The sequence below is a fragment of the Stenella coeruleoalba genome, assembly GCF_951394435.1.
Source record: "Stenella coeruleoalba genome assembly, chromosome: 11".
Taxonomy (NCBI): domain Eukaryota; kingdom Metazoa; phylum Chordata; class Mammalia; order Artiodactyla; family Delphinidae; genus Stenella; species Stenella coeruleoalba.
Window position 1 is genome coordinate 25543206 of NC_137157.1, and position 27139 is coordinate 25570344.

The 27139-nt window shown below is 38.1% G+C and overlaps 1 protein-coding gene across 9 annotated transcripts in view; it reads right to left on the reverse strand.

The window, feature by feature from the left end:
- Positions 1-27139, reverse strand: part of VEZT (vezatin, adherens junctions transmembrane protein) — a 70224-nt gene that overhangs the window by 34693 nt on the left and 8392 nt on the right. For 7 of the 9 annotated variants that reach the window (XM_079936189.1, XM_079936185.1, XM_079936188.1 and 4 more), the window contains exons 2-3: positions 4447-4581; positions 832-918 (exon numbers count right to left, since the gene is read on the reverse strand). In XM_079936189.1, the coding sequence (XP_079792315.1) occupies positions 832-918; positions 4447-4581 (222 nt within the window). Of the gene's footprint in view, positions 1-831; positions 919-4446; positions 4582-16806; positions 19312-20673; positions 21224-27139 lie in introns of those variants that run through there. The other 2 variants (XM_079936186.1, XM_079936187.1) reach the window with 2 other exon arrangements.

The window sequence follows — 27139 nt, forward strand, 5'->3', positions numbered from 1 at the left end:
GAACACACTAAACCTTATATAGCATTTGGATTAACAAATCAAAATGTGAAAGCACTTTGTAAACATCCTTTGACAAATGATAGTTTACAAGAATGATAATTATCATCTTAAGGTCACAGGGCAGCAGAAGATTCTGAAATCTGCTTACTTGTGAGAGTCATAAGAATTTTAAAACTTTAATTTTTTTAGCTATATTACCTAAACTTCATATTGTTAAGATGTACTCCCTCTTGGGGCTCAGAGATCAAGCTAGTCTTTGGGAAATTCTGTGATTTATCAGTCCCGGAAGACCAACTTTTATATATGAAGTCAGAGAATGGTAGATTAATGATAAATAAATTAGGGAGGAACCACTCTTGATTTTGCCCAAACTTTGTAAACATAGGCTGTGGAATAGAGACAGTCAGGTTCCTAATAAAAAGGGGGAGGATCCCACTAATAGATCTATTCCCTTCCTCACGGAGAGGAATACCTGTCAATGGAGGAAGACGGCAGCAGGAAATGAGTAATCTAACAAATAGGGCTTCAATAATTACCAGAATATACTATTCTCAGTGGCTAATAACCTCTTAGAAGATAATACTAATGAGTCCAAATGCAAAGATCTCCAGTTACTGAAGAACTTCCTTTCCTTTTTTTTTTCCCCTTAGGTGATACAAACAAACTTTAACACTTCATGAAGCAGATCAGTCTCCTTTTGAAGAACAGCCCAGAATTTCTAATCAAAATCAATCACTGCCTAAATCAGTAGCAAAGCAAATTCGGATTCATCAATTTTCTCACTAATAAACCGGAGTCCTGAAAAGTGACAAAAAAGAAGTGAACACTCACCAACTTGTGAAGTAAGTCATCATTCTTACTGCACTGAACCAAAATCCAGCTTTTGATGGTTTCAGCCACTTTTAACAGGATGCCTCGCTGAAGGAGATGAATGACATTGTAAAGGATTATTAAACCACACCTCAATAGCAGAAAAACTTCAAATAACTTACCTCTAATTAATCATAATTTTTATCAGAAAAAGAAAAAAGTCATCTAGGTTATATTATATGCTTTGCCAGCGTGTTGCAGCCTCCTTATTAGATCCCCAATTTACTCACACATCAGAATCACCTGGAGGATTCAGTCAGAAACATACTCCTGGGCCCCCCAACTAAAGATTCAGATTCAGTGAGTTTGGAATGAGACCTATAAACCTACGTATCTTGGGTACACTATATACTACCTATGTCCACATGACGGTGGTATTGGGTATGTATTTCAAAATGAAAACCAAGTACTCCAAGTTCTCAAATATTAAGAGCATTTCATTCTATAATACTAAGGCAGAAAGATATTTTAATCAATTTTAGAAAAACTGTCTCATATTGAAATAAAAGTTATATTATTGAATCAATCAAAAATTCAATTTACCTTAATAGCCCATTTCCTGAGCAGGCCAGTAAATGGAGTTTACTTTCATTGAGTGACTATTATATTCCAGGTACTGAAAAAGGGTCATGGGAACAAAGATGAATATACATAACTGCTGTTTTCAAGAACTTAGAAGAGACAGTACAAATAATTACAAACCAATGTAAAATCTGAAAAAGTGTGGGAAAAAGGAGGTCAAGAGGAGCTGACACTGGAGCTAAGCCCTAATAGATGAATAGGAATTTAATAACAACGGAGGGAAGAACACTCCAGGCAAGGGGAAAGGATGAATAAAGGAGAGAGCCATGGAAGTACATGCCATTGGGGATGGTGGCATAGTTTGGGACAGTTAAGACCCAAGGGAAGAATAATGAAGTTTAAAAGGTACACTGAGATTGTAAAAGACTGTGGTCTTAATAACAGTTTAGAATTTATCCTATAGACGGTGAGGAGTCACCAAAGGTTTTTATATAAGGAAGTGAAACAATAAAAATCAGCACTTTAGAAAAATAACTGGCAACAGTGCAGAGGCTGTACTAGCAGGGAATGAGCTCTGCCAAGAAGCATGATTAGAAGGATATACAACAGCCCAGCTAAATAATGATAAAGCCTTGAACTAGGGTAGCAAAAATGGTAATAAGTAAGGATTGGCTTTTAGAGACAAAGAAGTTGAGTCACTTAATGACCAAATCAATGTGGGAGTGATGGGAAATTGCAAGATAATTGAGAGGGTGGTAATTTGGGAATACAGAAAGAATATTTTGTTTCAGGAATGCTGAGAAAAAAAAGTTGTTTTAGACATGTTGAATCTGAGTTGCCTGGAGCACAGGCAAATGGAAATGTCTAACAGGTATCTGGAACTCAGTGAAAATGGAAAATAAACAAAAGTGGCCAATGAGGGTAAGAAAGTAGATGAGATAGCTCAGAGAAAACAGATCAAGCAAAGAGGACTGATGCTGAAACTTTGTGGGAGGAATGTTTAAGAATAATCACAGGAACAGAAACCAGAAAAATATACAGAGAATGAATATTCATGAAAAGAATACCAGTACAGACTACTCAATAAGTACTTTAACAATCACATTAAAAAAAAAGTTTAAAAAGGGTGATTAATGCTAATAACTGTTTCATCATGAACTCATACAGAAAATTTGCTTTCCAAAGAAAATAACTGCTATTTCATAGCTTGAACAGAATTTGGGGGGCAATTCTAAAAATATATCCCCTAAGAAGGAATAACAAATCTTTCTAAAATTTAGCTGCTTCATATCTAGAAAAACTCCATTCTAGAAAGATATAGCTTGTACAGTTGAAATGTGTAATATGAAGACTGAATGAATTTTCTAGACGTGGTAATTTTGAAAAACACCCTCTGGCTATGCTTTTTACTGTTCCTCTGTTTCTAAGAGGATGAAATTTTAAACTCTCATTTATTTATAAATTAATAACAACATTTCTATATGTAAAAATACCTGTCATAAATGAAAATTAAATACTTACAAAACCCAAGTTTACACACACACACTCACACACACAAGAGGTCAATGTCCATTTCCTGCCCTAGCACTATCCCTTGGCCCATTCTTTGTCTTTTGTTGCCAAGTAATCTCAAATTCAAATTTTAGTCTGTAAATAATCTTTTATTTTTATTATTTTTAAAAAATATTTATTTATTTGGCCATGCCGGGTCTTAGTTGCGGCACTCAGGATCCCCACTGTGGCATGCAGGATCTTCAGTTGCGGCATGCAAACTCTTAGTTGCAGCATGTGATATCTAGTTCCCCAACCAGGGATTGAACCCAGGCCCCCTGCATTGGGAGCGCGAAGTCTTAGCCACTGGACCACCAGGGAAGTCCCAATAATCTTTTAGATATATCTTTAGGTTTTGCTTTCAAAACTTTTCCCAGGAACATTCATATTTGAAAGGAGCAAGGAGAAGAAAGGGTTTAAGTACAGAGGACTCTTGCTCCCCTAACTCCCACCTTGTGAGTGTTAGTGGGAAAAAAACCCACATTTCTTTGGTGTTTACTCTGCTGTTGCAATTGGGCCCAGCTTGTTTACCTCACATTTTAGAGTTTTTCTAAGATGTACAGAAGGAAAGATCTTTTCCTTTCTATCACACAGAGTAAATGACTAATTGAAAACTTTAAAATCCTTCTCCCAAAAGGAACTTGAATTATAATAAAACACTGATTAAACTAGAATGCTTGAGAAATGAGGTAATCTGGTTATAGTTTTTTCTGTTAAATTAGAATTCCTTTTGTTAAAACTGAAATATACTGGAATTTTTCTTATTTTAATAAATACAGCTAATAAAACATGAATCAATCTAGTAAATGTATTTTATAGAACATAATTATTGGTGGCTTCTTCTAGTATCTCAGCCTCACAATGAGGTACATCAACTATGAAATATTTACTGTATAAAAGTAAATGATACCGCAGATATAAAGGGCATCAGAAATTGTAAATACACCCACTCCATCATATATCCTTGAAACTGTTTATTAAGTATTAATTTGCTTTCTTATAATTTGCATTCTCTTTAAAAAATTTTTTTTGTTTTTTCTACACTTGCTATCCCACTATTTTTTCTTTTTTTTAAAATTAGTTATCTATTTTATACATATTAGTGTATATATGTCAATCCCAATCTCTCTCAAAGAAAAAAATTGTAGTTACTATAGGAATCCTATAGTTGGGTTCTCATTAAGGTTTTAGTTTATTTTTCTGGTTCCTTCCAGATAACTTCAATGTTTAAATATGTAATATATTTTAATCTTCAATCATATTAATTTTAATTCATTATACAAACTACCCCATGAGATAGTCCAAAACAGCAAGGATTCATGTTTATCTAAACAGACACATACTACTGATGAAATAAAAATTAAAGTCTTACCAGTGCAAGGGAGAACATGAAGGTGCCAACAAGGTGTTTTTTTGTTTTTTGCAAGCATAAGGGTAAAGGCAGTTTAAATAGTCAGTAAAGAACAAAAGATTGAGTCAAAGAGAATGAGTATGCCTTCTTACTTTTGGCAGGGCTCTTGCAGGAGGCTTTTGTTGTCCCTCTGTCACTGTGCATTTTTCTGGTTTTGGTGACAGAGAAGAACATACTTCGAAGTCTGTGTGTCCCAGATCCTGTAAGTACTGGTAAAGTGGAGAATTCTGAAAGAGATATAAAGTAAATTTCAAGATCATTACTACAGTTGACCCTTTAACAATAAGGGTTTGAACTGTGGGGTTCCACTTTGATGAAGATTTTTAAAAATAAATACATATTATAGCACTACACAATGGAGGGTTGGTTGAAGACCAGGAAGAGGAACTGAGAACAGAGAGGGCTGACTGTGAAGTTATACGCGGGTGGGTGCCTCTAACTCCCCTGTTTCAAAGGTCAACTGTATTTCAGAAGTTTTAGAGGGCAAATTCAACATTATGACAGTATGCCCAAATTCTTTAAGGCTTCTTCTATAAAGAACTGAATTGTCTGTCACAATGCCACGTAACATTAAAAAAAAAAAATCAACAAACAATTCAACAGAGTAACCCAAAAAAGGAAAAACTAAATAAAACACAGACTTTTTCTTTTGAGTGAGTACCAGCAAGAAAAAATGAATTCAGGAATATAAGTAGATTTGTTAAGCAATTTCTTTGTCCAAATTTTTGTAGTATTAGAATAGATTGCTTCATAATAGCTAATCCTGGCTAAAGATAGCTCCGAAAAGGACCTACAGTTAAAAATAGTTATTACTTGAAGCCAAGAAGAATTAATCAATGATCATACTATATCAAATATAAATTTATCATACCATCATATTGATTAATTCATTCAGGCACAAATGAGTATTATGTATCATATGCCAGCACTGTAAACAAACTTAAAACTCCAAGAAAGTTACCTAAAATATGGCTATATAAAGCATATAGCAAATAAGAGAGGTAGGTTTGTGCAGGTTAAGAACACAAACTCTGGAGCCAGACTGCGGATTCAAATCCCAATTCTGCCTCTTACTAGCTTGGTAACCCATGGCAAATTATGATCCTTCTCTGCTTTGGCTGTCTCATCTAAAAACAGGAATAATAACTAATACCTAACACATAGGGTTCTTACGAGGACTAAATAAATATAAAGCATTTAGAACAGTCCTTGGCACATAGTAAGCATTCAATTTATACCTCAACTTTATAAGAGCTATGTGGAAAGAGCACAGGTTTTGGAACAGACCAAAAAAAAAAAAAAAAAGAACATCAAACAGAAACATCATCATCACTATTGAATGAAAATCCATGGGACAACTCTTTCTAGATAAGTGGCAAGTTTTAATTTTAACTTTTAGCCTTTTCTAAAGCACAAAGTTGGTAAATGTTTAAAATAAACCTTGATTCCATTCAACAAGATTTTTAATACTTAAAAAAGACATTATGTCAGATATTAGAGATACAATAACAACAGCCACTCAGATGACATAGTGCTATGTGGCAACACCTCAACTAAGCATTTTACATGCATCGTCTCAGTTAAGGTTTACAACAAACTAAATTACCATCATCATTACTACTGTTATTCCCATTTCATAGATGAGGAAAGATTCACTCAGCTAGAGAAAGCTGGATAGGTCTGACTCCAAAGCCAGTGCTCTGAAATATTGTGCTATATTACCTAAAATTACAAATACTCCCTCCTGTGTTTAGAGAGGAAGACACCAAAGAAGCTTACTTATAGTTTAGTACAGAGACAGGAAGCAAATTAATAATTACAGGAATGTACTGGTTGCTATGGAAACAGAGGAGAGGTAGCTAAATTAGACCAACACTTTTAGGGAATATATCTTTGAGTATGGAAAAATGAGGAAGAGTGGGAATTTGCTGGACTGGTAGCAATTCACTGGCTATTAATTTGAGGGAACAGGAAGATGAGTCAGATGCCTTCCTTTTAAGCTATGTTTAATTTCTCTTTTGAGAAAAATATGCAAAAATTTTAAAAATAAGCAGGAAGAATTTACTGTCTTATCCCTGTTATCAGACTTAAAATCTCTGGTGGCACAAATGGTTAATTTTTTCATCACCCATAATGTATCTTCAAATATTGCCTTGAGTTACCCAATCTGTATTTTCAAACTGAACTGTGAACCCCACCCTGGTCTGCCCCCAGAGTGGCAAAAGAACAAGAACGCTAGCTCTTTGGGCTGACCTTTGGAAAAGGTTACATACTTTAGAAAAAAACCCAAAACTTGTTTTTAAGGCAGTAGAACCCTTTCTTCAAATGAACTCCCATGGGGAAGAACAATAAATAAGATGGATCAAAGTGGAGTTACTCTAATTCAAGGGTCATCAAACTTCTTCTGTAAAAGGCCAGATAGTAAATATTTTAGGCTTTGCAGGCCATATGGTCTCTGTTGCAACTCATCAAGTCCGTTGCAGTAGTGTGAACGCAGCCACGGACAATATATAGACCAATGAATGTGGTTATGTTCCAGTAAAACCTTATTTATGGAAATACCAAACTTTATAATTTTCATGCATCACAAAATATCATTCTTTTGATATTTTCCCCAACCATTAAAAAAACGTAAAACGGGTTTCCCTGGTGGCGCAGTGGCTGAGAGTCCGCCTGCCAATGCAGGGGACACGGGTTCGGGACACGGGTTCGTGCCCCGGTCCGGGAAGATCCCACATGCCGCGGAGTGGCTGGGCCCCGTGAGCCATGGCCGCTGAGCCTGCGCGTCCGGAGCCTGTGCTCCGCAACGGGAGAGGCCACAACAGTGAGAGGCCCACGTATCGCCAAAAAAAAAAACACAAAAAACAAAAAACAACGTAAAACACCATTCTTTATTCACCAGCCATATAAAAAGGCACAGAGGGAATACAAATTGGCCCAACAGCCTTAGTTTGTTGACTCCCAACTCAATTAAGATCATGAGGTACACTCTTGCCTGCTAATTGTTCTCTGGGAGGAGGCCTGGGGTCTGGGGATGGGGCCAAACCTCTTTTTTTCTTTTTTTTTTTTTTTGTGGTACGCAGGCCTCTCACTGTTGTGGCCTCTTCAGTTGCGGAGCACAGGCTCCGGACGCGCAGGCTCAGCGGCCATGGCTCACGGGCCCAGCCGCTCCGCCGCATGTGGGATCTTCCTGGACCGGGGCATGGACCCATTTCCCCTGCATCGGCAGGCGGACTCTCAACCACTGCGCCACCAGGGAAGCCCCCAAACCTCTTTTTATTCAAACTGTAATGTCCTTCTTTACAGCACACTTAGCTGATGCTAAGTCAGCACTGACCACAATATCCCTTCATTTTCCAGCTTATGTCACAGCTCACAAAATAACAAAATGGAGTATCTGTAACACAGATTTTTAAGAAGTGATTACACAGAAGAGATACAATGAATACTTTGTTCTCCCTTTTTGTTTACACATTAAGAGCATACACAGTTTGGATCACCATAGTCTGGAACACTTGCTATTTCATATTTCACAAAACAGCAGCATTAATTGTTTACCTTGTGTACTACTGATAATGTCCAACAGTGTCTTTTTTTAAAAAATATTTATTTATTTATTTATTTATGGCTGTGTTGGGTCTTCGTTGCTGTGCACAGGTTTTCTCTAGTTGCGGCGAGCGGGAGCTACTCTGTTGTGATGCGCGGGCTTCTCATTGCCGTGGCTTCTTTTGTTGCAAAGCACGGGCTCTAGGCGCACAGGCTTCAGTAGTTGTGGCTCATGGGCTCTAGAGCACAGGCTCAGTAGTTGTGGCGCACGGGCTTAGTTGCTCCACGGCATGTGGGATCTTCCCAGGCCAGGGCTTGAACCTGTGTCCCCTGTACTGGCAGGTGGATTCTTAACCGATGCGCCACCAGGGAAGCCCCAACAGTGTCTTTTGATAGTAATTCTACCAGTAACTTATTCTGACTTTTCTCCAAAAAAAACTTCTCAATAACTTTTTGGCTGGTTCATAAGCTTCTGGTCAAAGGTGTGACATACATACCCATTTGTGCTACGCAACTATGAATGATGCCTTAGTAGTTCTGGTTCCTTCCTCATCTTTAGTGATAGAATTCATCACTTTCAGCCTAGAAAGCACTGTTTTACAGTTCTGGAAAATTCTGGCTTGCCAAGGCCATCATTGTACTTTGTTTCATGACTTTATGTAACTAAGTTTTTGGCAAAATTTCAGAGTAGACCACCTCTGGAGACAAGGGATGAAGGTACTGCAGGTCCAATAAAAGGTTAATTCCAGTCATCATCGTATTTCATGTCTGCACTCTTCTCTTTTTGGCTGTTAATGCAAATCATATCACTTTCTAACACATATAAACTCAGACTATATGAACACTAAAGCTGTACTATGTTTATGATAGTATTCTGAGTTGTAGCATTTATTTTACTATTTTATTTCCACTTTTACGATTCAATCACCTTTGAGCCAAAAGAAAATTTTAAATTTAACCAATGATGGGACTTCCCTGGTGGCGCAGTGGTTAAGAGGGGACACAGGTTTGAGCCCTGGTCCGGGATGATCCCACATGCCGCACTGCAACTAAGGCCGTGAGCCACAACTACTGAGCCTGTGTGCCACAACTACTGAAGCCCATGCGTGCCTAGAGCCCATGTGCTGCAACAAAGAGAAGCCACTGCAATGGGAAGCCTGCACACCGCCAAAGAAGAGCAGCCCCCGCTCGCCGCAACTAGAGAAAGCCTGCACGCAGCAACAAAGACCCAACGCAGCCCAAAATTAATTAAAAAAATTTAACCAATGATAACACACAAATGAAAAACAAACATCCTTTGGTTAACAAACTGAACATTAGCCAAGAAGAACAATGATAGACCTTGTAGCACATAAGCAATTTTTAAGAATGCAAAGGGATTTTTAGTAAAGTTATTATTTTATATTAATTTTAAAAATGTCTGGCAGATAAAATTATCTTTTTCTCTGAAACTGCCAAATAACCTGTGCACTACTTGAAAGATCTCAGATAACCAAATCACGACCAGTGGTTCTCAAATTGTTTTGGTCTCAAGACCCCTTTATGGTCTTAAAAATTATTGAAGCTCTCAAAGAGCTTCTGTTTATGTGGCTGTCTAACAATATTTACCATATTAGAAATTGAAACTAAAAAATTGAAACATTTATTAACTTACCTAAAATAACAATAAACCCATTATAAATTTATGTAAACAACATAATTTTAATGAAAAATTTTTTTCCACAATGAAAGAAATTTATTAAAAGTGGACTGTTTTATATTTTTGCACATCTCTTAAAGTCTACCTTAACAGGAGGTAGCTGGATTCTTATATCCACTTCTGTATTGAATCAGTTGTAATTTTTTATTTTGGATGAAGTATATAAAGAAAATCAGACCTTAAACAGATATGTAGTTGGAAATGGAGGAGTATTTTAAGTCTTTTCTGATAACTGTGTTATCAAAGAATAGCCATACCAAACTTGACAAGTGATAACTTTTTTTTTAAAATGAAGAGTGATATCTTCCCACCCAACTATTTTATTTATTTATTATTTTTTTAGATGTTGGGGGTAGGAGTTTATTAATTAATTTATTTATTTTTGCTGTGTTGGGTCTTCATTTCTGTGCGAGGGCTTTCTCTAGTTGTGGCAAGCGGGGGCCACTCTTCATTGCGGTGCGCGGGCCTCTCATTATCGCGGCCTCTCTTGCTGTGGAGCACAGCCTCCAGACGTGCAGGATCAGTAGTAGTGGCTCACGGGCCTAGTCGCTCCGTGGCATGTGGGATCCTCCCAGACCAGGGCTCGAACCCGTGTTCCCTGCATTAGCAGGCAGATTCTCAACCACTGCGCCACCAGGGAAGCCCCGACAAGTGATAATTTTGAAAAGGTTAATTTTAACAGGCAATACGAAACCATATTGATTAGCTTTTCATACTCTGCACATGCATGTCAGAATGAGAAAGAGGCAAATAATGTCTTCGTATAAAACATGATCACCCAATATAAAATACTTTTTCTTTTACAGCAAGGTGAGGCTCCCTACTGCAACAGCCTTAACCACTATATTTGGAGGTTTGCAGCTATTAGGCGTAAAAACGAACACACAGAAATTTCTATGATTCATATAATGAGTATTATTATAGGTTGATCCAGCTTTAGAAAGAGACTTTTTTGTGTGTGTGTGGAGGGTAAGGCAGAGTAGGTGGTGATAGGTAATTTTCTCTGTTATAACTTTTTCCTTGGTTCAAGCGAAACAGAACCACAAATGTTTCAGTTAAGTTGTTTTCTTGAAGAGAAATTATTAGCACTGGACTCAAACTGTAATTCTGTAGTATTGGAGAATGTTACTGTTGCCAAAAGAAATATGAGAAATCCCAGACACAGCATGTGGGAGCTTCTCCTCAGGAAATCCTTGTGGTTCACTATTCCTGTAAATTTTAGCTGACAGAAAACACACATCATAGCACCAGAAAGAATTTTGCTCAGTGAAAAAATGCCAACAGTCCTTGGTTGTGCTAAGATTGTTCTGATAACTGAAATATATTTTTGTAAGAAAAATAAACAAAAATAGACAGGAAACCCCAATATTTTTGCCGAACAAGCACTGCAATAAAATGACTCTTTAAGTCCCAGACTACCTGCACTTCATGCTCCCCCCAAGATATCAGATCCCACACTAATGGATCAAGTTTGAATGTATTTTAATGCATTGTTTATTTTCTGCATGATTCATGGTGCATTCTATAGAAGTGCCAGTACCATTATTGCTGGTTTGTATTTAGAAAGGAAGATTAACTGGTGCAGAAATGGAGGTGACGAGTAAAATGCTTTTATTATTAGGTTTGCTATCCTAAACCGCTTTAAACCCTTACGGATAGAACAAGTTATAACCGTTCAGGTTCTAGCCCAGAAAGGGAAGAGTAGGCCAAACCTGGCAGAATTAGACAACTCATAATAATAAATACTAATTAAATATCCTCCATGTAGCAGGTAATATGTAGGCACAGGGGAGAAAACAAAACAGGTGAGGTCTTTGCTAAAAAAGTTTCATCCTATGACACTTCTGATAAAACCATGGTACGGGGCTTCCCTGGTGGCGCAGTAGTTGAGAGTCCGCCTGCCGATGCAGGGGACACGGGTTTGTGCCCCGGTCCGGGAAGATCCCACATGCCGCGGAGCGGCTGGGCCCGTGAGCCATGGCCGCTGAGCCTGCGCGTCCGGAGCCTGTGCTCCGCAACGGGAGAGGCCACAACAGTGAGAGGCCCACGTACCGCAAAAAAACCCAAAAAAACCCCAAAAAAAACCATGGTACACTCGGCTTTCAACAGTACCAAGGAAAATGCTGAGTAGTAACCCCACAAGTTATGCAGCTCAAACTGTCAACAATGCTGAGGTTGAGAAACCCTGTTTTAGAGTATAAGGAATCACAGGTTGAAAAAATTCCCCCCAAATAAGTAACCCAGCAGCTGCTTTCATTACTTACTTCTTACTTTGGGAAAATGATTCAAAAACCAAAATGGAAAATTAGTTATTTTTCCATGACTTGCAATCTAAAAACTCAATAGGCTCTCCAACAGTGAAATAAGTTACCTTCAAAATAACTGTATCAGAGTTCATGCATTAAAATTTTAACCAGCCACCAATATTATATAAAACCAAAATAATTACAGCACTTGGTTATATTAGGAGATTATTTCTAAATGAACTTCTTGTTCGTCTAACTGAACCTCAGTTTTCCAATAAAATAATTTCCTTTTAAAAAATTTCTGTTGGGGTCTCAACATATATATTTCTTATATATAAGAAATATATATGTGACTAACTGGGCCACATATGTAACTAGGAAAGTTAGATATCTAAATAAATTTAGCTTCTTCCACAAATGGCATCTTACTAAGAAGTGGTTTCCTTTGGCTACTGGCACACCTGTCAATGCTATAGGCCCACAAGCAAGCACCTGCATCAGGCTGAGAAAACAGCCAGCAGAACCCTAAGATGCTCTTTCCAAACTAATCCTGATGTACCCTCTGGACACTCTCCTTCTCTTCCCCAGAAGAGCTCTCTCAGAAGAGTTATATACCTTTTTAGAAAAGCAATCTGTAGTCTGCAACAACTACTGGCCAAATTCTGATTCTGGCTCCTCATCAACTATTTGCTCTGTCTTCTAGATGCTAGTGATTGACTGCTAACAGCATTCCACTAGAAAAATTTAGCAAAAGGGAAACTTAAATGGCAATCATCATTTGTTCATCTACCACTAACCAGATATTTATTGAGCACCTACTATACTAACTACAGTTATAGTAATTTTCTACCATTAACTTCTCCCAGAATATATTCAAGGAAAAGTTAACTTTGCTTTACCTATAAAAGGAAACTGAGTTCAACAGCTCAACTTTATGGATTTTTTTTCTTACTGTTTTTAAATTAAAAATTCAAACAGTACAAAAAGATATAAAATGTGAAAAAACTTTTTTTCCTACCCCTAATCCCTACGCCTTCTCCCAAAATGTAATAAGCATTCTTTAGTTTGTGAATTCTTCCCCCCAAATTTGGTATCCATTTATGATTGAAAGTGGCTGTCAATAGAGATGACTAAGATGACTCCTAGATTTTTGGTTTGAACAAGTAGGTGGTACTATTTACTGAAATATAAAATAGCAGCAGAGGAACAAGTCTGAAGAGGGAGGCAATGAGTTACAGGCACCTGTGAGATATTCAAATGTGAGTAACTTGGACCTAAAATATTTGGAGAGCAGGAGAATGGCCTAGTCTGAATGAATAGATTTTTTGGCAAACAGGTATGGTGGCAAACCCATACAATAGCATATAGGTATGGAAACACATGGAGTAAATGAGATCAGCTAAAGATAACACATAGTGTAAGAAGACAAGAGGGCCCTAAGAGAGATCAATATTTTAGAAGAGAGTGAAGCTGGAAAATAATAAGAGTAACAGTAAAAATAGTTAAGATTTGTTGAGTTTATTATATGTTAAACATTAAGCTAAGCATATTTTATAATACCTCATTTACTCCTAACAACGAACTTCTAAAGAGGTATTATTACTACCACCCCCATTTTAGAAGGAAACTGGGGTATATGGAGGTTAAATAACTTGTCCAAGGTCACCCAGCAGAATGTGAAGCTAGCTGGTCTGAGTCCAAAGCCTACACCCTTAACCATAACACAAAATTGCCTGAGATCTAAAAGGAACCACTAACCCTTCTCTCACAAATTTGTCTTACTATTTTAAAATACAGGTTAAAAAAAATTTATTTACTTTATTTTTGGCTGCACTGGGTCTTCATTGTTGTGTGCAGGCTTTTCTCTGGTTGCGGCGAGTGGGGGGCTACTCTTCGTTGTGGTGTGTGGGTTTCTCTTCTTGCAGAGCACGGGTTTCAGTAGTTGTGGCACGCAGGCTCAGTAGTTGTGGCCCACGGGCTTAGTTGCTTCGCAGCATGCGGGATCTTCCCAGACCAGGGCTCAAACCCATATCCCCTGCATTGGCAGGTGGATTCTTAACCACTGTGCCACCAGAGAAGCCCCTAAAATATAGGTTTTATTGTACAGGTGTGGTGAGGCCAACAGATCAGCAGACAACTGCCATTGGAAAGACAGTTTGTTATATTACAGATCCCGAGAGAAGGGAGCAGGTTGTGCCACAAGGGAGGGATGGGCATGTGGGCAGCACCAGGGTCAGTCAGGAGGGAGAGGAGGGAAATTATGGGAGAGAGCCTTTATTGTGCTTTCTGTGGGAAGGAATGGGCGAATGGGCAAGGCAAGGTAAGCAGGCTTAAGGCTGGCGAAATGGATGATTTCAGCAGTCTCTGGAGCATAGGGCCTGTCCCTAGTAGGGTCTGGTACCTGACCCCGGTATGATTAGGCAGATAGATAGTAGCCAGGTGAGTAGTGTACTATCATTTAGTAACCTGGGAGGCGCAATCCCTCCAAGGTCAGCAAGGCTCCAAGTTGTTAAATGCATCAGAATACAGAAAGTAAAGAGATGGCTAATATATGTCAGATTTTATATTCTGTAAGGTCTAAAATGCAGACCCTGCATGGTACAATTTTTAATTCACTTATATATTTCCCCCCCTCTCTTGAGGCTGTCCTCATCTCAAATTATTCCCCTTTCACTGGTGGCTCTAAGTTTCACAGAACTACAGTCTCTTAAATCCGGAAAACAAATCTGGATTTTTTTTCCTGTGAGTATATTTTAGAAAATGGCAGCTCCTCCAAAACTTCACAGAATTGGTATTCTTATGATCTATAGGCTCCATGATTTTTCTGTTTACTCATTCCAGGGTTCCAGTTTCCCACAGGCTATGGGGGCCATAGGTAGTGGACATCTGGAAATAGCCCTTGACTTGCTCCCTCTGCCCATTTCTCAGGCTAAAGCAGTGTTTACCTCTGGTTTGGAAATGTCAGTGGAGGCTGCTAATTCTGTTTGATGCTACCAGCTGCACTTTTTTCTCACAAGAGGATGATCAGTGTAGACTCTCATCTGTTTGTTGATTCCTTCCCCACAAATTCCTCCCCGAACAGCAGCACTGAACATTTACTGAGTAACCACACTGCCAGGCATTGTTCTAAGCATTTTTATGTACTAACTCTCATCTTTACAATAACCTTTTATGGCAGAACTCATTTAAGATAAGAGGAAACTAAGGCACAGAGAGACCAAGTAACTTGGCCAAGGTCACAGAAACAGTAAATGGTAGAGCCAGGATTTGAACCTAGGCAGCCTGACAGAGTTAAAGCTGTTATTTACTCCACTACATTGCAAATAACTTAAAGTAAATAAGTTCATTAACTTGGTCTAATATAGTATTTTGTATAGTTTGCATATTTTTTAACCAGAAACAGAACTTGTAATTTTTAAATTACTTAACAGATTAAGTTAGAAAATTCAAAACAGGTCAGGATAAGTCTCCCGATAATATCTACATTTATTACCAATCATTTCTCTTTCAGATGAGCGATAATTCATATGCATTTGCCTCAGATTACACAAGCCTAGAAGCTGGCTACAAAGAATCTTGTTTTAAAAATCCGATGAGCTGGACTTAAAAGTGGTTTGAAAGGGTAGAGTGTTATTACAATGACAATATATTCATGTGTGTTATTTGTGTGGAAAAAGGTGCCCAACGTAAGGTCTGATTAAAAAGATGCTGAATTCTTAATTTAGCAAATGAATAGAATGATCCCGAGCACTTTTCTATATCAAAACTAATGATCTACTTGACTATTACACAGTTCCTTTATTTACAGCATCAGTACTATATCAAAGCAAAATGCTAACTACTATCAGATGTTATGTGATCTCTGCAAGTCTATATTAAACACAAAAAGCAATAGGAAAATAGTTAGCTACTAACAGAAGGTAGTAGGAGGCAGGAAGCATTGGCATAGAAACCTGAAATTGTGTGATGTAGAAGTAACTGTTAATGAAGACTTTACAATGATATAAATCTGTGCTTAGAAGCCTTTAATTTCCATTCCCTTGTTAATAGAATTTATCAAATTACTTACAGGTAACTTTATTTTAAAAGTCTGTATCAATTTTTAGTTTCTTCAGGAAAAAACTACTATAATTTAAGTTACATACTTTAAAAAGTTTCTATCATACCAGTAGAACCTCTAAAAGATCTTTTATTCAAAACAAAATCTTTAAGGAAAAAGATATCTGTAAAAGGAATCTGATGGAGAATATTTGCCTGAAAACAATTATTTATTAGCTATTAAAATATTTTAAAAGTCTTTTATCTGAATATTGCTTAAAGCTGTAGGTCTAAATGTGATTATCAATATAGAACAGCATTTTTTTTGGAAAATATGATTGAAAAGGATGAACTCCCGTTGTCAGTTGCTATGATTTCCTTATTTCTTCCCAGCTAACTGCAGAACCCCACAAAATAAGCTGATGAGGAAGACAAGACTGTCATTACCAAATTACACAAGGTAGCTATTTTCTCTATTTTTAATGAAGAAGCTTTTGGTATATAAAGAGCTAAAACCGTCACAGTTAACAAAACCCTACAAAGGGAAATAAATTTCTCCACTACTATTAATTATAATGCCAATATACAGAATTTCTATAGACCTTTCACTTATCTTTAATCAGTAGACAATCACAAAGTATAATTTAAAAATAACTACTTATTGCCCCCCCACCTTAAACCTTGAATAATATCATAGAAAAGTACCTTGCAAAATTAAAGATATTATAAAATAACAGGAAATACTTTTTGGAGTATACACATTTCAGTATAACTTCTAAATTACTATTCCAAAAGCCCCAAATCCATGTGTTAATTTAATTGTTCCTCATTATCAGCAAAGCAAAATCTAATCATAAAACTTAAAAAGATTAAGTAAGCTAAAAGGGTTCTTTAAAATTGGTCCAATGAATTAAACTACTCACAGGCAGCATAGTTCTAATTTCTCCGCTTGACCTAGAGGAAAAATTTACTGCCTCTTGACCATATTCCTTTGATCCATACACTTCTTTCTTTGATGGTTCCCACTTGTTTCTCCAGCACTACCGTACAAAATGGCCACTGTACTGGAGGGCGTGTCTTCATCATTACTAAGCATTTTCCTATCAGAAGCAGTTCTTTGAAAAAACCTGAACATAATTTCTTCAGTGCCACTCAGTATTACTCCATAACTGCAGAAGTAGTAATAGGGATAGTGGTGTTTAAAAAATACCATTAGAGAATATTACTTAATATTTACATTTACTTAGGTTTTTTTTAAAAACCAACAGCAGATAAGACATATATTCATAAATTTTCCTGGCTGCAGGCTTCTGATATTTTCCAATAGAAATTCATCCTATCCAATTAATCTTTCATGAAATGTTATAAACAACAAAAAGCTTTAAAAACATTAACTTTACATTTTTCCTATATAATAGTACAAATATACTTAAGTACAATAGCATCTAGTCCAAAACAAAACATATTCATCAAAAGAAAGATGAAGAGATGCAAAGGGAGAAAACTCACACAGCTTATAGGTTCAACTGATTAAAAACAAAGAGCAATAGTGACTTGGTCTTAACTAAGGAAAGAGAAGAAAGTGATCCTGATTGAGCTCTCTCTAGTTCTTAGGCTACCCTTAATGTTATTCAGTATATGGTTCATCAACTGGCATATATTGGGCACTTACTGAATGTACAGCAGAAGCAAGATGAGAAAGGAAAACTATCATTTTTAACTGCGTTAGAAAAAAAATTAGAGCCAGGTTAAACACACTGGCAAAATGTTGGGTGTGAGAAGAACGTGCAGTAAACATTAAAATGAGGTTTGGACATTATTAGATCACATCCAACCTTATTTTCTTTTTTCCTTATTCCAAATAATAATAATAATAAAAAAGGTGGAGACAGAATTTGTGGTTCTGTTAAGAGACAGAGGGGAGGTCTTTATCTCAAAATGATTCATTATTCCCTATCATCAGGGAGATTCTGCAAGGAAAAGTAAAACCAAAAGAACATGGCAAAATATATACTAAAGTAGAAAATCCACTTTAATAAACGTGTTAAAGAGATATGAGGTTAACGATTGTGGATTTATCAGCAAAATCCCACAATAGGATATAGTTGGCCAGATTCTGTCAGCAAAATAAATTACAAAGTGGATTTAAAAATAAAGGATGTCCTCAAATATTTCAAATAAAGATGAATAGGCATTCGATCTTCTGTAGTGGGAGTAACAATACATGTGATAGCAATACTCTAAAAATCCAGAGGCAATGAAGTCAGTACACTAACACTATAGCCCTGTGGAGTACACTGAGCTTTGGGCCTTTTCTCCTAACTCCTTAAGGCATGATTTGCTCCTGGGAACTCAGAGAACACCTGGTAGAGAACCAGGAAAACTAAAATTGAGCCAAGGTTTTTGATCTAAAAATAGATTGGAGGGCTTCCCTGGTGGCATGGGGGTTAAGAATCCGCCTGCCAATGCAGGGAACATGGGTTTGAGCCCTGGTCCGGGAAGATCCCACATGCCGCGGAGCAACTAAGCCCATGTGCCACAACTACTGAGCCCATGTGCCACAACTACTGAAGCCCATGCACCTAGAGCCCACGCTCCGCAACAAAAGAAGCCACCGCAATGAGAAGCCCGCTCTTGGCAACAGAATAGCCCCCGAATAGCCCCCAAATAGCAGCAAAGACCCAATGCAGCCAAAAATAAATAAATAAAATAAAATAAAATAAATAAAAAAATAAAAGCAGACAGGAAATGAGCAGAATCTCTTCCTGTATTTCCTAATTAATGGAAGCCCCTAGGGGCCTACTGTCATTTAGTAAACCAACCTACCAGATTCAAGAAAAATTTAATACTAAAGGATGATCTGGTATAACTCCTTTATAACAGATGGGAAACAAGCTTTAGAGAAATTAAGTGATTCACTCAAGATATCATTGCTAATCAATCTTAGTCTCTTGATTACTAGTCTAGTTCCCTTTCCACAATGTTTTCAAAAAATGAAAGCTGTAGGGCTTCCCTGGTGGCGCAGTGGTTAAAGAATCCGCCAGTCAAGGCAGGGGACACGGGTTCGAGCCCTGGTCCGGGAAGATCCCACATGCCGCGGAGCAACTAAGCCTGTGCGCCACAACTACTGAGCCTGCACTCTAGAGCCCGCGAGCCACAACTACTGAGCCCGTGTGCTGCAACTACTGAAGCCCATGCGCCTAGAGGCCATACTCCACAACGAAAAGCCACCGCAGTGAGAAGACTAGTCCCCACTAGCCGCCACTAGAGAAAGCCTGCGTGCAGCAACGAAGACCCAACACAACCAAAAAATAAAAAAATAAAAAATAAATAAAAAAATTAAAAAAAAGAAAGCTATTAATATAGCTACATAAGTAATTAAAAGTAATTTAAGAACTGTGTATCATAGCTTGAGACAAAGGAACCTGCATTCTAATAAATGCAATAAAAATACATAAAAGAGAGAGAGACTAATTTACTACCTTTTGTGATGTTTACATATTTTTTAAAATGTTAAAATCTATATTGGAGCTCTGAGGATACATGATGAAGCCAAAATAGTAAAAACAACATGACCCAGACAGAAAAAAAGCAAAGACTTGTCCCTCAAGAAAAATTTGTACAATTCATTTTAAACAAATTTATTCTTGCATATGTGGTAATAAACTAGCTTTGGACTTAATGGTCAATCTTGTATGTCAATAGGTTCAGATTTAATATCTCTATTAATAAATTTCCTTTCTATTACAGATACTGATAAAAGCAGGAATTTTGCTATGCTTCTGATCTCAGCTGCTATTCAGAAGTAAATTACAAAATACAACTGTAAAGCTTTATGTACTACGGGTAACTGAAAATGCATTTTAAGGAAAAATAAGATGACACAACAATACCTACAATTTTATATGTATCATTTTTCCAGACAGCAAGCTCCATTGTCAAAATAGCAAATACTGTCAATGTATACATACACAGACGAAAACAATTTCCTTCCATTAGTCAAATCACTATTGCAAGTAGGAAAGAATCTACAAACGTTACTTATAAAACATGCCTTACTGTTCTTTAGAGATGTAAAATAACCTTTAAAAATATAAAGAAAGGAGAATCTTTCAAGCAAGAGAGGATTTTTTTGTAACTTTCTTTTAAATGTGGGAGATTATGTGAGAGCCATCTCACATTCATTTGACTGATTTAGCGCTGAGGGTCAGGGGAAGCTAAACCTGCCAAGCTGAACACACTGCCAACAAAGGGTTGACATTTAATAATTTACTGAGAAGGATGAAGGAGGGAAAGAAGTCAAGACAAGAGGGGCTTTCCCAGTTCTGAACAGTTACTTTCCCCAGTCATGAACAAGGGAAAAAAGAATGAATTTCAACAAATATCAAAAGGAATTCAACTACAGAAAAGGGTTACCATGGATGGAGAGTTCATAGAGTAAAAAAGTCCCTTGAGAACAACACTGTCCCTCTAAGAAAGTTACCAAAAAATGGTTTAGATGCACTACAAATAATGCAAAGAGGCAGAAATATTAGTCCTTTAAATAATTAGTTCTTATTTTCAGGTACTCTTCCCTCTAGGAGTAGAAGGATTCAAGATAGGATAAATGACTCAAAATTTCTGCAATTAATCTATGATGAAAAAATCCAACAGCTATGAATGAGCAATATCAGAACTAGTCTCCTAAGGTGACTAGAGAATTTTTACTCTCAAAACATCTTAATTAGAAATTACAATAACAGAGCAAAATGACAACACTGGTATCAGTATTTATCTTGCTTAATACCCACGTTAGATATGGAGTCCATCATTTTCTAAACTTTGTCCTGTTGCTGCTCAGCCTGAGTGTGAGGTTATGTTGTCCTTCCCACTTCAGTCTCCAGGGGGTAGTCAGGCTCCAAGATAAAGGAACTAACTTTGAAGTTATATACGGAATCTAGCCTTGAAGAAATGAAAGTGGTCAGATTCTAGGGCAAGGGCCAGAGGACCAGAAGTTGGGCCTGGGAACCTCACTCTTCCTTCCTTTTCTTTCAGACCATCCCCAGTCCTTCCAGACTAGGAGGACTCAAAGGTGACTTCTGGAGGGAGAATACAAAAGACCAAGATTAGAAGATAGTAAAATTGACCAATAATCAAGGAAATTGGTATTAAACCAAGCCATTTCAAAAAGGTTTTAAATAGGGAAAGGATGTGATTAGAATAGTTTCCAAAACTTTGCTTGATTTAAAATTAAAATTTTAACACAGCACATGACTCTCTGAGTTAGTTTTAAGACATAAACGAGTCTGATTTCCGATTCTGAAAATCATTAAAATAACAGTATTACACCGTATACTAAAAACATCCCAGTTGCGGGTGGAGTCAAGATGGCGGACTAGGAGGATGTGGAATTCATGTCTCCACACAACTAGGGGACCTACCAGGCACCGGTACGGGACCACGGACACCTAAGGGGAAGGGAAGAACTGTCAGCAACCAGGTAGGAAATGGGGCGTGGGGGGGTGTGAAGGGAGAGAAGAAGTGGAGGTGGGAGGGGACTGGCAACGTTGAGGGGCGGCTGGGGAAGGGGAAGGGATCCCACACCCGAAGGGGTAAGTTGGGGGACCAGAGGATCAAAAGGGAGTGTGGCCAGGTGTCCCCTGCCCACTTGGGCCCCCAGGAACCTGCTGAGATCGGGCCTGATCCTCTGCCCACCTAGGCCCCCTCCAGCCGTGCAGGTCCTGAGGGAGCGGGAGGGAGGGAACGGGGAGCAAAAGTAAAGGCTGGACCCTGAGGGGGTGCTGGGGGAGGGGAGGAGTTCCTACACCCAGCCAGACCCACCCATGGTTAGGGGTCCAGCAGCAATGGGGGGTTCCCTGGGGGAGATGGTGGGGGAGGGGCACGAAGGAACAGAAAGGAACGGGGCCAGCGCTTTCCCTGTCCACTTAGGCACCGGGGAGCCTGTTGGGCTCCTGGGCCTGATGTTCTGCCCTCGGAACCTCCCTCCTGCCCCACAGAACCCAAGCCCTGCCCCTACACCCCAACCCAGGGCCCCACCTCTACACTTGGAGACCCCATCCAACGTGCTGGGCCCAAGCCCCCCCCTCCCCGACACCCTCACCCAGGGCTCTACCTCCAAACCCTGGAACTCCACACTCCAGAGGCCCCCCTTTCCACAGCTGCCCCTCCCCTTCCGAGCAGGTCCTAAGCAGAGGCCCCACCCCACGCTTCAACGTCGCCCCCCACCACCCGCCTAGGTCCCGCCCCACCCTAAACCCTGCCCCTGCCTAAACTCCATCCCCATAGCCAAGGCTTTTTTTTTTCCCTTCTTTTTTCCTCATTTAGATTGGGGGTCTATTTTACCTTGCTGACTCGCTGTTGATTCATTTATATTTTTCCTAATAAATCTTTTATTTTTCTAATTTTATTTCTTTCTTTCTTTTTTTTTTTTTTTTGCGGTACGTGGGCCTCTCACTGTTGTGGCCTCTCCTGTTGCGGAGCACAGGCTCCGGACGCACAGGCTCAGCGGCACGTGGGATCTTCCTGGACTGGGGCACGAACCCGTGTCCCCTGCATCGGCAGGTGGACTCTCAACCACTGCGCCACCAGGGAAGCCCTATTTTATTCTTTATACTTTGTTATTGTCCTCTCCTTTTGGCTTGTTTCTCCCTGCCCCACCCCCCACTTTATTTTTCTTTTTTCTGTTGTGGTTTTATTTTACCTTGTTGCTGTTGTTTCAATTATATTTTTATTTTTCCTAATATATATTTTATCTTTCTAATTTTATTTTTTATTCTTTCATATTGTACTACACGTTTTTTTTGTTTGTTTGTTTCTTTTCTGCCATGCCATGAAGCTTGCGGGATCTCGGTTCCCAGGCCAGAGGTTGGGCCTGAGCTCCTGTGGTGGGAGCTGCTAGTCCAAATTGCTGGACTAACAGAGAACCTCAGCCCCAGGTAATATTAACTGGAGTGAGGCCTCCTGGAGGTCCTACTCTCAGCACCAAGACCCGGCTCTATCCAACTGCCTGAAAACTCCAGTGCTGGATGCCTCAGGCCAAACAACCAATAAGACAAGAATACAGCCCCACCCATCAAAAAAAAAAAAAAAGAAAGAAAGGACAAAAGTATGTTACAGACGAAAAAACAAGGTAAAAACCTACAAGACCAAATAAGATGAAATAGGCAAACTACCTGACAAAGAATCCAGAGAAATGATAATGAAGATGATCCAAAATCTCAGAAACAGAATGGAAAAACACAAGAAACATTTAACAAGGGTCTAGAAGAACTAAAGAGCAAACAAATGGTGATGAACAACACAATTACTGAAATTAAAAATACTCTAGAAGGAATCAATAGCAGAATAACTGAGGCAAAAGAATGGATAACTGAGCTGGAAGATACAATGGTGGAAATAACTGCCAGGGAGCAGAATAAGGAAAAAAGAATGAAAAGAATTTAGGACAGTCTCAGAGACCTCTGGGACAACACTAAACGCACCAGCATTTGAATTACAGGGGTCCCAGAAGAAGAAAAGAAAGGGTCTGAGAAAATATTTTAAGAGATTATAGTCGAAAACTTCCCTAACACGGGACAGGAAATAGTCAATCAAGTCCAGGAAGCGCAGAGAGTCCCATACAGGATAAACCCAAAGAGAAACACACCGAGACACATATTAATCAAACTATCAATAATTAAATACAAAGAAAAAATATTAAAAGCAGCAAGGGAAAAGCAGCAAATAACATGCAAGGGAATCCCCATAAGGTTAACAGCAGATCTTTCAGCAGAAACTCTGCAAGCCAGAAGGGACTGGCAAGACATATTTATAGTGATGAAAGGGAAAAACCTACAACCAAGATTGTTCAACCCAGCAAGGATCTCATTCAGATTCGATGGAGAAATTAAAACCTTTACAAACAATCAAAAGGTAAGAGAATTCAGCACCACCAAATCAGCTTTACAACAAATGCTAAAGGAACTTCCCTAGGCAGGAAACACAAGAAAAGGAAAAGACCTACAAAAACAAACCCAAAACAATTAAGAAAATGGTAATAGGAACATACCTATCGATAATTACCTTAAATGTAAATGGATTAAATGCTCCAACCAAAAGACACAGACTGGCTGAATGGATACAAAAACAAGACCTGGACATATGCTGTCTACAGGAGACCCACTTCAGACCTAGGGACACATACAGACTGAAAGTGAGGGGATGGAAAAAGATATCCATGCAAATGGAAATCAAAAGAAAGCTGGAGTAGTAATTCTCATATCAGACAAAATAGACTTTAAAATAAAGAACGTTACAAGAGACAAGGAAGGACACTACATAATGACCAAGGGATCAATCCAAGAAGAAGGTGTAACAATTGTAAACATTTATGCACCCAACATAGGAGCAACTCAATACATAAGGCAAGTGCTAACAGCCATAAAAGAAGAAATCGACAGAAACACAATAATAGAAGGGGATTTTAACACCCCACTTTCACTAATGGACAGATCATCCAAAATGAAAATAAATAAGGAAACACAAGCTTTAAATGACACATTAAACAAAATGGACTTAATTGATATTTATAGGACATTCCATCCAAAAACAAGACAATACACTTTCTTCTCAAGTGCTCATGGAACATTCTCCAGGATAGACCATACCTTGGGTCACAAATCAAGCCTTGGTAAATTTAAGAAAATTGAAATCGTATCAAGTATCTTTTCCGACCACAATGCTATGAGACTAGATATCAATTACAGGAAAAAAAAAACTGTAAAAAATACAAACACATGGAGGCTAAACAATACACTACTAAATAACCAAGAGATTACTGAAGAAATCAAAGAGGAAATCAAAAAATACCTAGAAACAAATGACAATGGAAACACGATGACCCAAAACCTATGGGATGCAGCAAAAGCAGTTCTAAGAGGGAAGTTTACAGCAATACAATCCTACCTCAAGAAACACCTCAAAAAAAAATACCTAACCTTACACCTAAAGCAATTAGAGAAAGAAGAACAAGAAAACCCCAAAGTTAGCAGAAGGAAAGAAATCATAAAGATCAGATCAGAAATAAATGAAAAAGAAATGAAGGAAACAAGAGCAAAAATCAGTAAAACTAAAACCTGGTTCCTTGATAAGATAAACAAAATTGATAAACCATTAGCCAGACTCATCAAGAAAAAAAGGGACAAGACTCAAATCAACAGAAATAGAAATGAAAAAGGAAAAGTAACAGCTGACACTGCAGAAATACAAAGGATTGTGAGACATTACTAAAAGCAACTATATGCCAATAAAAGAGACAACCTGGAAGAAATGGACAAATTCTTAGAAAAGTACAACCTTCCAAGACTGAACCAGGTAGAAATAGAAAATATAAACAAACCAATCACAAGCACTGAAATTGAAACTGTGATTAAAAAATCTTCCAACAAACAAAAGCACAGGACCAGAGGGCTTCACAGGAGAATTCTATCAAACATTTAGAGAAGAGCTAACACCTATCCTTCTCAAACTCTTCCAAAATATAGCAGAGGGAGGAACACTCCCAAACTCATTCTACAAGGCCACCATCACACTGATACCAAAACCAGACAAAGATGTCACAAAGAAAGAAAACTACAGGCCAATATCACTGATTGACATAGATGCAAAAATCCTCAACAAAATACTAGCAAACAGAATCCAACAGCACATTAAAAGGATCACACACCATGATCAAGTGGGGTTTATTCCAGGAATGCAAGGATTCTTCAACATACGCAAATCAATCAATGTGATACACCATATTAACAAATTGAAGAATAAAAACCATATGATCATCTCAACAAATGCAGAAAAAGCTTTCAACAAAATTCAACACCCATTTATGATAAAAACTCTACAGAAAGTAGGCAAAGAGAGAACCTACCTTAACATAATAAAGGCCATATATGACAAACCCACAGCCAACATTGTTCTCAACAGTGTAAAACTGAAACCATTTCCTCTAAGATCAGGAACAAGACAAGGTTGCCCACTCTCACCACTATTATTCAACATAGTTTTGGAAATTTTAGCCACAGCAAGCAGAGAAGAAAAAGAAATAAAAGGAATCCAAATCAGAAAAGAAGACGTAAAACTGTCACTGTTTGCAGATGACATGTGCTATACATAGAGAATCCTAAAGATGCTACCAGAAAACTACCAGAGCTAATCAATTAATTTGGTAAAGTAGCAGGATACAAAATTAATGCACAGAAATCTCTTGCATTCCTATACACTAATGATGAGAAATCTGAAAGACAAATTAAGGAAACACTCCCATTTACCATTGCAACAAAAAGAATAAAATACCTAGGAATAAACCTACCTAAGGAGACAAAAGAGCTGTATGCAGAAAACTATAAGACTCTGATGAAAGAAATTAAAGATGATACAAACAGATGGAGAGATATACCATGTTCTTGGATTGGAAGAATCAACATTGTGAAAATGACTCTACTACCCAAAGCAATCTACAGATTCAGTGCAATCCCTATCAAACTACCACTGGAATTTTTCACAGAACTAGAACAAAAAATTTCACAATTTGTAATGGAAACACAAAAGACCCCAAATAGCCAAAGCAATCTTGAGAAAGAAAAACGGAGCCGGAGGAATCAGGCTCCCTGACGTCATACTACACTACAAAGCTACAGTAATCAAGATAGTATGGTACTGGCACAAAACCAGAATATAGAACAATGGAACAGGATAGAAAGCCCAGAGATAAACCCATGCACATATGGTCACCTTACCTTTGATAAAGGAGGCAAGAGTACACAAAGGTTGGAGAAAATACAGCCTCTTCAATTAAGTGGTGCTGGGAAAACTGGACAGCTACATGTAAAAGAATGAAATTAGAACACTTCCTAACACCATACACAATAATAAACTCAAAATGGATTAAAGACCTAAATGTAAGGCCAGACACTGTAAAACTCTTAGAGGAAAACATAGGCAGAACACTCCATGACATAAATCACAGCAAGATCCTTTTTGACCCACCTCCTAGAGAAATGGAAATAAAAACAAAAATAAACAAATGGGACCTAATGAAACTTAAAAGCTTTTACACAGCAAAGGAAACCATAAACAAGACTAAAAGACAACTCTCAGGATGGGAGAAAATATTTGCAAACAAAGCAACTGACAAAAGATTAATCTCCGAAATATACAAGCAGCTCATGCAGCTCAATATCAAAAAAAACAAACAGCCCAATTCAAAAATGGGCAGAAGACGTA